Here is a 12619-nt window from a genome sequence, read left to right as displayed (position 1 = left end):
GAGGAACACCTACGTGAGAATGCTATTCATTGACTACAGCTCAGCATTCAACACCATAGTGCCCTCTAAGCTCATCACTAAGCTAAGGATCCTGGGACTAAACACCTCCCTCTGCAACTGGATCCTGGACTTCCTGACGGGCCGCCCCCAGGTGGTAAGGGTAGGTAACAACACATCTGCCACACTGATCCTCAACACGGGGGCCCCCTCAGGGGTGCGTGCTCAGTCCCCCTCCTGTACTCTCTGTTCACCCATGACTGCATGGCCAGGCACGACTCCAACACCATCATTAAGTTTGCCGACGACACAACAGTGGTAGGCCTGATCACCGACAACGATGAGACAGCCTATAGGGAGGAGGTCAGAGATCTGGCCGTGTGGTGCCAGGACAACAACCTCTCCCTCAACGTGACCAAGACAAAGGAGATGATTGTGGACTACAGGAAAAAAAGAGGACTGAGCACGCCCCCCATTCTCATCGACGGGGCTGTAGTGGAACAGGTTGAGAGCTTCAAGTTCCTTGGTGTCCACATCACCAACGAACTATCATGGTCCAAACACACCAAGACAGTCGTGAAGAGGGCACGACAAAGCCTATTCCCCCTCAGGAGACTAAAAAGATTTGGCATGGGTCCTCAGATCCTCAAAAATTCTACAGCTGCACCATCGAGAGCATCCTGACTGGTTGCATCACCGCCTGGTATGGCAACTGCTTGGCCTCTGACCGCAAGGCACTACAGAGGGTAGTGCGTACGGCCCAGTACATCACTGGGGCAAAGCTCCCTGCCATCCAGGACCTCTATACCAGGCGGTGTCAGAGGAAGGCCCTCAAAATTGTCAAAGACTCCAGCCACCCTAGTCATAGACTGTTCTCTCTGCTACCGCACGGCAAGCGGTACCGGAGTGCCAAGTCTAGGTCCAAAAGACTTCTCAACAGCTTCTACCCCCAAGCCATAAGACTCCTGAACAGCTAATCATGGCTACCCGGACTATTTGCACTGCCCCCCACCCCATCCTTTTTACGCTGCTGCTACTCTGTTAAGTATTTATGCATAGTCACTTTAACTCTACCCACATGTACATATTACCTCAACTACCTCAACTAGCCGGTGCCCCCGCACATTGACTCTGCAACGGTACCCCCTGTATATATAGCCTCCCTACTGTCACTTTATTTTACTGTATATATAGCCTCCCTACTGTCACTTTATTTTACTTCTGCTCTTTTTTTCTCAACACTTTTTTTGTTGTTGTTTTATTCTTACTTTTTTTGTTTAAAATAAATGCACTGTTGGTTAAGGGCTGTAAGTAAGCATTTCACTGTGATGTCTGCACCTGTTGTATTCGGCGCATGTGACCAATAAAATTTGATTTGATTTGATTTGATACATTTGATTTCCATTGATAATTTTTGTGTGATTTTGTTGTCAGCACATTCAACTATGTAAAGAAAAAAGTATTTAATAAGATTATTTCATTCATTCAGATCTAGGATGTGTTATTTTAGTGTTCCCTTAATTTCTTTGAGCAGTGTATTTGTTCCGAGTCTCAAGGAGCACCCCACTACCGAACAACACGGTCCTATGGTCCTAATGCAAGTTGACAAAGCTAGTTATTCCAGTTTTTGGCTAGCTAGCTAGCTATTTCCAATGACAACAGCTGCCATTGACGAACAGTCAGCTGATGTAAACAAACATGCACACACAAACCAGGTGTTTGGATGGACCCTGCGTTTCACTTCCTCTCCTCCTCAAAATGCTGCTGAAAAGGTCTGTTGCCTAGACATTTCCACTCTGTGTGGCAAGCGTGAATGTCTGACTGAAAACGTTTTATTATGCTTCTTTGAGCCACAGCTCGTTCACATCATCACATCGTTTTCGCAAGACAGCCTGGTATCGAGAATCCTCAAGACCAAGTGAAGCCTCCTGGTGTGTGACACCCGTCTGAGCCACATCGTTTAGTGTGCGCATCATTACGTTGGCAAGACAGAAAACTACAGGAAAGAAGGTTGTTGAATGTGAGAGGTTCAGCGACGTTAGAATTTAGAAAGTCGTGTAGTGTACCACCGGCATTACTTTTCTAAGTTGGGAGCAACTTAGAAAACAGAGAAGAGAGAGTGATGTGTGAGAGAGGGAGTAAGTGAGTGAGAGGGTGTGTGTGTAAAGTTATCTGAAGAGTAAAATGGTTTCATATAGGCATAGTGTTTTCCCTTTTCTGCCACAATGACATGCAGCATTTATATTCCTTACTACATTCCTCCTGCAAAATCAAAGGAAGGCCTTTGGATATGAGCAAATCAGCCATTTTCTGCAGTAGCCTATTCTATTATACAGTAAACTGTGTGAAGTTAAATTGAGTAGCTGTGTGAATATCAGGGACAGGTTTTTGCAAATCGTATAGAAAACGGGAACAGGCTTCCTAGGGGGAGGGGCGGGTGAACAAAGGACGCAAATTAATTTCCCCTGTGGTATCCATGATACTACTAGGGATGGTGATACTTGGCCTGGTATCGCATTGTTGGTAAAATGTTGGTGTCGTGCCAATACTACTCTGAAAATTAGCACATTTTCTGTTACTTCAAACATGTGTGTTTCCGCAAAAATATATAGTCACCATTTTGGGCCCTCACCAGTTTGTATCTGTAAGGTTCTGTATTTACAGTGGGGAAAAAAGTATTTAGTCAGCCACCAATTGTGCAAGTTCTCCCACTTAAAAAGATGAGAGAGGCCTGTAATTTTCATCATAGGTACACGTCAACCATGACAGACAAAATGAGGAAAAAAAATCCAGAAAATCACATTGTAGGATTTTTAATGAATTTATTTGCAAATTATGGTGGAAAATAAGTATTTGGTCAATAACAAATGTTTCTCAATACTTTGTTATATACCCTTTGTTGGCAATGACACAGGTCAAACGTTTTCTGTAAGTCTTCACAAGGTTTTCACACACTGTTGCTGGTATTTTGGCCCATTCCTCCATGCAGATCTCCACTAGAGCAGTGATGTTTTGGGGCTGTCGCTGGGCAACACAGACTTTCAACTCCCTCCAAAGATTTTCTATGGGGTTGAGATCTGGAGACTGGCTAGGCCACTCCAGGACCTTGAAATGCTTCTTACGAAGCCACTCCTTCGTTGCCCGGGCGGTGTGTTTGGGATCATTGTCATGCTGAAAGACCCAGCCACGTTTCATCTTCCATGCCCTTGCTGATGGAAGGAGGTTTTCACTCAAAATCTCACGATACATGGCCCTATTCATTCTTTCCTTTACACGGATCAGTCGTCCTGGTCCCTTTGCAGAAAAACAGCCCCAAAGCATGATGTTTCCACCCCCATGCTTCACAGTAGGTATGGTGTTCTTTGGATGCAACTCAGCATTATTTGTCCTCCAAACACGACGAGTTGAGTTTTTACCAAAAGGTTCTATTTTGGTTTCATCTGACCAAATGACATTCTCCCAATCCTCTTCTGGATCATCCAAATGCACTCTAGCAAACTTCAGACCGGCCTGGACATGTACTGGCTTAAGCAGGGGGACACGTCTGGCACTGCAGGATTTGAGTCCCTGGCGGCGTAGTGTGTTACTGATGGTAGGCTTTGTTACTTTGGTCCCAGCTCTCTGCAGGTCATTCACTAGGTCCCCCCCGTGTGGTTCTGGGATTTTGCTCACCGTTCTTGTGATCATTTTGACCCCACGGGGTGAGATCTTGCGTGGAGCCCCAGATCGAGGGAGAATATCAGTGGTCTTGTATGTCTTCCATTTCCTAATAATTGCTCCCACAGTTGATTTCTTCAAACCAAGCTGCTTACCTATTGCAGATTCAGTCTTCCCAGCCTGGTGCAGGTCTACAATTTTGTTTCTGGTGTCCTTTGACAGCTCTTTGGTCTTGGCCATAGTGGAGTTTGGAGTGTGACTGTTTGAGGTTGTGGACAGGTGTCTTTTATATTGATAACAAGTTCAAACAGGTGCCATTAATACAGGTAAAGAGTGGAGGACAGAGGAGCCTCTTAAAGAAGAAGTTACAGGTCTGTGAGAGCCAGAAATCTTGCTTGTTTGTAGGTGACCAAATACTTATTTTCCACCATAATTTGCAAATAAATTCATTAAAATTCCTACAATGCGATTTTCTGGAAAAAAAATTCTCAATTTGTCTGTCATAGTTGACGTGTACCTATGATGAAAATTACAGGCCTCTCTCATCTTTTTAAGTGGGAGAACTTGCAGAATTGGTGGCTGACTAAATACTTTTTTTCCCCACTATATTTTCTTAGTCAACCTTGTGTTCTTGAACATAGCCCTGTTTCTTTGTGTTCTTGAACGTAGCCCTGTCTTTCATTTTTGTTCATTGATTTCACCTGTGTTAGTTACTCACCTGGTCTCATTAGCTCCTTATTTAGTTCAGTTCATTCGGTTTGTGCCTTGTGAGGTATTGTTTGTTTTGACTCTACTAAGCCTTTTCATAGCTTGTTTGTGAGAACCAGTAATAGCCTTCAGTGCTAGTTTTTGATTCTCCTGCTTGTTTGCCTACCTGTGTTAGACCATTGCCTGCCTGTGACCATGATTCCTGCCTTTTGCGAAGGCGAAATAAACACCTGCCGCGCTCTGCGCGTGAATCTACACTTTTTTCTCCCTGAGTATTCATTACAGTATCCCTGTACAATTAAAAGACAACATTCCCGCATCCCATTAACATTGTCCCTGAGCAGGGTTTGCTAGCATGTGAGTCATCTCAGCCAGTTTCTTGTAAAACAGCTCAGCTCGCTAGCTAAATGCTAATTTGTGACGCTAGCAGATTGCTTCAAAACTCGGGAGCTCATGGGGGCTTCAGGAGCCTGCGGGTTAGATGGTTCCACCATGGGCAACAACAACTGGCTATTAGTTCATTTTCAGCCAAATATGTTCAACTCATAGGTAGTTTATCCAGTAACCACCATATTTATAAGGATAGCTACTGACTAAATTGTTGCTAGACTCGTGAGCTCATTGGCACACAGGCTACATTAGCAAACTGGTTAGACATGTTTACGCCACGGGCATCAATAACTGGCAACTAGTTAGTTTTCAGACATATGTTCAACGCATTAGTTTATCCACTGAACATCCCACTTAGGCTCATTACATCAGTCTTGAATGGTTTTTGAGAAAATAATTGCTGTATTCAAATATGGCCGCACTGTACATCCTGTGTCATCCTGTGAAACCTGTTCATTGCTGCTTGCAGCTAAATTTAGAGTTCTAATTGAGAAATGTATTATTCCACATGACTGGCTAGTTTTAAACATATTGAAATAAATATTGTTAAAGTTCTACTGAAGAATACACACGTATTTATTTTCATCCAGAAACAAAAAAAACATGCAAGATTTGTGAAGACACAAATAGACCAACATTTCTTTAAATATTGTTGTTAAAAGCAAATGAATAATTTAATGCCAGAATTCTAAATGGTCGATCTCACATCGAGAACCAAAGGAGAAATATAAAATGACGGCTGTATAAACAATGAGGATGGTGAGATAGATACAGAAACAGATCAAGTCCACTTTGTTGGCAAAGCGATGGTGTCTAACTTTTTTTTGGTCTTGTGCAGCCATTTTGTTGAGAAACTTCACCACCTTCTGGAGGGGTGAATTATTCTCTTCCTCTGAGGCTTTCAGTTTGATGACAGTAATATCAGGCCTGGATTCTAGACAAATTAAATGAGAGAGAAAAAAAAATGATAACAATTAATATAGCATAATTTTTGTAAAAACCACTCAGGACATAGTTTTCAGTGACAGATTAAACATCAAATGGAGTAGCTGGCGAGACAAATGATGGTAACAAGAAAATATGCTGGGAAGACGTCAACTGCATGCTTTAACTGCAGCTAAAGGGTAAGAATGGTTGTGCATTAATAAAATACCTTTTGACTTGTTTATGGTGATGATTTTCTTTAACCCTAAAAGTGCCCAAATATTTTGACTCCTAAAAGCGCCAACAGGGGTCATATTTGACCCCAAATTGGATGGCAAAAATAAACAGTCAAACAGTAACACTTTTTCTTTTATTAACCTTTTGTAACACAAGTAAAATGGTTTAAATTCCCCAAAATAAGCATATATCTTTACAAAATCACACATTTATATTCACATTTGCCGTTTCAAAATAAACATCTGTATGTTTTGAACAGATATTTCGATACATTTCATCCATAGCCACTTGTTATGAACATTTGTCTGTTATTCATTCAAAGTGTTGTGTTTCTGTGATACTCAGAGGCTGAGAAATTGCAGATTGAGCTAAATCTGGTACGACCTACGATGGCCACCAATATGGCCGATAATCAGACTTTTAGCTCTAACCTTGGAATGCTATGGGCTATCAATTCAGTTCAAATTGCATCTGAAAGATTAGACTCTCTCGACTTGGTATAGAGACATTGACTGGAAGCTAAATGTGTATTTGAATTTGTTGTAATTTTTTAGTTATAGTAGCTGCCACGCCCCCAAGGGGCCAAATCTGGGTTCGCTCCATATCTATATCTTTTTAGGGTACATACATCTACCTCTATTCCAAATTTGGGGATTTTATCACAAAGTTTACTATTGAGTCTATTGAATCTAGTAAACAAAATATGTATTATTTTTCATTCCTCCATATTAACACAGAAATCATAGTAAATTGCGTTATTTTGGTGGTAACTAGTTGCTTGGCAAAGTCCAAAAATGTCAGAAGGATCAAAAAAAGGTTGAATATTATATTTATTTTTTTACCACTTGGGGTCAAAATGTACCCTTGTTGGCGCTTTTAGGATTAATGGGTTACCCAGTAAAACTGGTTGCAGTAAAGTCATTATGACATTATGGTCAGGTTATAAAGGGTTGTATAAGGACTAGGGCTGTCAAACAATTAATTAGAGAGAAAAAATGACATTCCAAATTTGCTCCAAAGTGAGCTGTAATTTTTTTATACAAAAAAAAGAACATTACAAAAATATGAATGTCTTGATTTTGTCAAAATAACAGTTTGTTAAATTTGGTAAATTGAGAAAGCACATTTTATTTCACCTCAATGTCAACTTATTTTTACATGGCATTGTACATTTTTGCAGTATAGGTTATGTATTTGGGATGTTTTCAGTGTATTTTCAACCCTTTTAGACAATGCGATTAATCAAACAAAACAAAAAATGATAGTGCACGAAAAATTACCAAAAGTTAACTTGAGTTAACTGCTTAACTCTGACAGCCCTAATAAGGACGTTTTGTTAACGTCTTCTTTGGCAACCAGAAAAATATATCTTGCTCTGTGGGTAACTGAGATGACAGAAGAATTAAAAAGTTTACCCTCTTCATTGTCTGTGTCTTTAAGCGGTGAGTCTTTGGACTTGGAGCGGCTGCAGGGCCAGAGAGTGCCACACTTAGCCAGACGTGTGAGCACCATAGACTGCAACATGCTCAACACCAGGATGACCAAACAGAAACAGAAGTGCTTTCCTATGGAGAACAACAAGAGAGAGAGATGTGTGAGTGTTATATGGTGGCAGAGAGGTGCTGTATACATGAAACCAACATCAGTGTGCTGCTTACAGTATAGCTTCCTTTACTGTCCCTGTAACACACTGGGCTCGAACTAGTGATCCTCTGCTCACAAACATCGGCCGTCCTCCTTGACAACGTGCCAACCAATTGTGCTATAGAAAAATATCAAATTTGATAGCTCTCTTGGCAACATTTCAAGCTAGCTGTGGAGTGAGCTTACTGCACATTCTTAAAGGGCGGCTGAACGTCCTGATTTGGCCTCGTTTTAGATTTGTCTCATAAAATGCTAGCGGCCATGACTGAAGCCAAACAAAAGTTATCTTTGGGGTGTGGTTGGATGTGGGTGTTTCTTGGGTGTGTCTTTACCATTCAATTACATAAAAGGGTAGTAACGTTAGTGTAGTGACAGCAAGGTAAACTAAGGTAGCTTTGCTATGGCGAGACGTTTTGAAGTTGAGAACTTCACCCCACCTGAGTGACTCGCCATCTCAAGATGGTCATCTAATTCAGCTCTATGTGTAGGCTAAAGTAGAGAAGAGGCGAATAGATAATATTTTGTGTTGAACATATGTTTAGCCAAGCTGGGGGGAGCTGGCTAGCCTGTCTTACCTTAGCTGGCATATATTTCTCTGTCAAATCAAAAGTATGCCAAGAACCAGTGTCTGGAATGTTTCATGAGTCACTCATTCTACAAAACCTTGCTGCGAAAAGACCCTACAACTTAGTTCAACGTTACATCACTTCATGTAAATACATGTTACCTTGGAAACGATATCAACTACTGCGAGTTGAATGCAGCGGTCTTCAGTCAGCTCATTTTAGAGTGGCCTTTTATTGTCCCCAGCACAAGCTGCACCTGTGGAATTATCATGCTGTTTCATCAGCTTCTTGATATGCCACACCTGTCAGGTGGATGGATTATCTTGGCAAAGGAGAAATGCTCACTAACAGGGATGTAAACAAATTTGTGTACAACATTTTAGAGAAATAAGCTTTTTGTGCGGGTGGAACATTTCTGGGATCTTTGATTTCAGCTCATGAAACATGGGACCAACACTTTACATGTTGCGTTTATATTTTTGTTCAGTATAGAACATCACAGGTTGTACTGTGCATGTCAGTTTATGAACTTGACATATCATCATTAGATACTGTAGATATCAGCATATCGCCACATCTCCCCCTTAAGCAAGATGGCTGATCCCATAATGGTCTGAGATGAGCCACCCGGACAGCTGATGAAATTGTGGGTTTGCACAACTGAAGAATTTCTGCACAAACTGTCAGAAACAGTCTCAGGGTAGCTCATCTGCGTGCTCGTCATCCTCACCAGGGTGTTAACATGACTGCAGTTTTTTCCGACTTCAGTGGGCAAATTCTCACCTTCGATGGCCACTGGCATGCTGGAGAAGTGTGCTCTTCACGAATGAATCCTGGTTTCAGCTGTACCGGGCAGATGGCAGACAGCGTGTTTGGCGTTGTGTGGGTGAGCGGTTTGCAACGTTGTGAACAGAGTGCCCCATGGTGGCGGTGGGGTTATGGTATGGGCAGGCATAAGCAACGGAAAATAAACACAATTGCATTTTATTGATGGCAATTTGAATGCACAGAGATACAGTGACGAGATCCTGAGGCCCATGGTCGTGCCATTCATCTGCCACCATCACCTCATGTTTCAGTATGATAATGCACTGCCCCATGTCGCAAGGATCAGGACACAATTCCTGGAAGCTGAAAATGTCCCAGTTCTTCCATGACCTGCATTCTCACCAGACATGTCACCCATTGAGCATGTTTGGGATGCTCTGGATCAATGTGTGTTCCAACAGCACGTTCCAGTTCCCGCCAATATCCAGCAACTTTGCACAGCCATTGAAGAGGAGTGGGACAACATTCCACAGGCCACAATCAACAGCCTGACCGACTCTATGTGAAGGAGATGTGTCGCGCTGCATGAGGCAAATAGTGGTCACACCAGATACTGACTGGTTTTCTGATCCACACCCCTACTTAAAAAATAAATGGTATCTGTGACCAACAGATGCATATCTGTATTCCCAGTCATGTGAAATCCATAGATTAGGGCCTAATGAATTTACTTCAATTGACTGATTTCCTTATTTGAACTGTAATTTTTGCCCTAGAATATAGACAATGTTGTTGTCATGTTGTTTTCTAGCTCGCTAGCTGCTTAATTTGCAAATCTGACTTGAAATTAGTTAGCTTCCCACTGGGCACACATTGGTTGAATCAACGTTGTTTCCACGTCATTTCAATGAAATTACGTTGAACCAACATGGAATAGACATTGAATTGATGTCTGTGCCCAGTGGGTAGTTAGTTAGCTAGATAACATTCCGCTAACGTTAGCTAGCAGGGATCATTTGGCTAGCCAGTTTGAGTAGAAACATTATTGAAAGCAAGCTGGCTACATCCAAGCCCGGGTGGGCGGGATTGCTAATTTACAACCATTCCATTGGTTCATTTTCTACCAGTCAATTGCATTTGACATTTTTCGTCATTTAGCAGACGCTCTTATCCAGAGCGACTTACAGTAGTGAATGCATACATTTTCATATTATTCTTTTTTTATACTGGTCCGCCGTGGGAATCAAACCCACAACCCTGGCGTTGCAAGCACCATGCTCTACCTGAGCTACGCAGGACCACCAGGCAAAACGAACTTGCCCAATCTTCCACAAACAACACGGTGCCACCTGGGCAAAAGGGGGCATGAATTGTTGACATGATTGGAATCCAAACCCAACCATCATTTACGTTTTGACGCACTCTGGTACCAAACTCAGTTTTGGAATAGGCTGATTTTATGACAAAAATTCTCCTACAATAGAATAAATGTTTCTGACTCATATCAATGCCAGATAGGCCGTTTACAAAGGAATGTGTTGGTTTTTAGGGTGCAGTCGCTCTATAACTCCGTTACATACACACCCGTTATAACAAAATGCTGTTTCATTCTGGTGCATTACACACAGGATACTCACGGATGATGGGGCTGCACTGGCCTCCTCCGGGCAGAAGGTCCTTGAGGATGTTGAGGAACATGATGAAGCTGAGAACCAGTTTAACCTTGAAGGGGATGCGCTTGCTCTCTCCCAGCGGCAGGGCGAAGCTCACCACATCAGCCAAGATGATCAGTATGCTGGGCAGGACCAGGGACAGAAACGGGTTTTCGGGCCGCATTTTCAGCGACACCTGTGAAGTCAGACAGGTAAGCCAGGCAGAAATAATTTGTTTTTGAGTAAATGTATTGTCTTTGAGTGTAATTTTTTTAAAATCTATGCCCTTAAAAATAGGAAGAGTAAGGTATCTTTATATGTCCCAAAAAAAAAAAAATCACCAGGAGCACTCACTAACCCATAGATAGTTGCGATCATCTCTGCCTCCTTTAGCATTGAGTTCCACTGCCTCGGTTAGCCAGTCCCCGCGGTTTGCGCTAGTTTTGCTCACATTCCCAAAGGTCAGGAACATGCCACATCCTGGAAAAGCAGATATTTTATACTAGTTCACTCACTCAAAGATCATACCACAGCTTATAACACAATTGTTTTTGTTTATATCAATAGGCATTATGGGTGTAATGATTCACAAAATGTTTGGTTTGGTTCATTCCTTGATTTTTGGCTCTTGGTTCACTTTTATCTTGGTTCTCAGGAGGAGGTGGAAAAACTACCACACAAATAAAAAGTAACTTTTATACAATGGACATTTTGACAATTGCATGATTGCCCCTATCACTCGCATTGATTTTTTGTTAGCGGTGGCTAAAGTTAGCTGAAGTTTGTTCAGAGAAAACCGAACCATGGATTACAGTTTCTCCTGGCCCATACTACTTTTAGGGTGAAGAACCATCTAACATCAAGTTGTAAAATCCTGAACTTCTGCTTTGAGGCTAGGCTAAAGCTTACCATTTACCCACACATTTTTCTATTTCACGCTACTGCCTTGAACTAGGCTATACAAAAAAATTATAGCTTGCATCTGTTATGTTGTTAATATAATTCTTATTTGTTCTTAACTTATGAATTTAACCTAATTAATTTGGAAGTTAACTTTAGTTAAAGATACAATCTGTAGTAGGGGAAACAACAAAAAAGTTAAAGATCTTTGATAGGCTGATGTGGAATTTGTTACAGGAAATAATCACTGCCACCTGGTGAGGTTAGCATATGGCTAAATCTGCCAGGTTATGTAATGGGAACAGCTATCATGCAGCCTTTGATCACGTACAACTACGTCAACAATTGTCTGATGCTTAAACTTTAACTAAAATGTTTTATAATGTTCGCAAGTATGGCCCCACTGTGTCCAGCCCACTAACAAGCACCTAAATAAATACTAGACAGTCAGGATGCATCGAAAATTCCAAAGACGACTGTCACGCCCTGACTCAGGGGACGCTAAATGTTGAGTCAGGGTGTGTATATTCTTTGTTGTGCGTTTTCTATGTTTATTATCTAGTATGTGTATTTCTATGTTGGCCGGTGTGGTTCCCAATCAGAGGCAGCTGTCGCTCGTTGTCTCTGATTGGGGACCTATTGGCACTGTCTAGTTGTGGGATCTTGCTCCGTGTAAGGTTTGTTTTCTGTAATACCTTCTAAACGTTTATTGTTTTGTCGTGGTGTTTATTCAGTTTAAATAAACATGTACGTATATCACGGTGCGCCTTGGTCTGACCCGTCTGTCAACGAACGTGACAACGACAAATAAACTGAAATGCATTATATACTAAATTGCATTAGGCTATACAGACAAACATTTTGTTGTTGTTGTTTTTGGTTAGTAAGATCTTTGGTAAGTAATTGTGTGCAAGAGCCGTTTAGCAGGCAAAATTCGGTTTGAAATTATGCACTTACCACTAATTGCCCACACATTAAGGGCGATGGCACAGAAATCTGAAGCGAAGGGGTAGTTGTATAGATTGACCTCACAGCCCACCACAGTGTTCATGATGACCATGTGCTCTACGGTCCCATTGCTGTGCACCAGCAAATCCTTGTTGCCATGCTTCATCGTTGTTTGCACTCTTTAGACACGAGAGGTTGAGGACAGACAACTGAGGATTGATATACTAA

The 12619-nt window shown here is 41.7% G+C and overlaps 1 protein-coding gene across 1 annotated transcript; it reads right to left on the bottom strand.

The window, feature by feature from the left end:
• Positions 1 to 5426: 5426 nt before the first annotated feature.
• On the bottom strand, positions 5427 to 11018 carry LOC121550439 (5-hydroxytryptamine receptor 3E-like). Its single transcript, XM_045205124.1, has 4 exons — positions 10902 to 11018; positions 10529 to 10739; positions 7329 to 7478; positions 5427 to 5686 (listed from the first exon to the last, which is right to left on the bottom strand). Exons 1-4 carry the CDS (start codon positions 11013 to 11015, stop codon positions 5427 to 5429), a joined length of 735 nt encoding a protein of 244 aa, XP_045061059.1. The 5' UTR covers positions 11016 to 11018.
• Positions 11019 to 12619: the final 1601 nt, after the last annotated feature.

Source organism: Coregonus clupeaformis, chromosome 19 (assembly GCF_020615455.1).
Source record: "Coregonus clupeaformis isolate EN_2021a chromosome 19, ASM2061545v1, whole genome shotgun sequence".
NCBI lineage: Eukaryota > Metazoa > Chordata > Actinopteri > Salmoniformes > Salmonidae > Coregonus > Coregonus clupeaformis.
The sequence above is the reverse complement of the archived record's forward strand: the minus strand, read 5'-3'. Positions and strand labels throughout refer to the sequence as shown.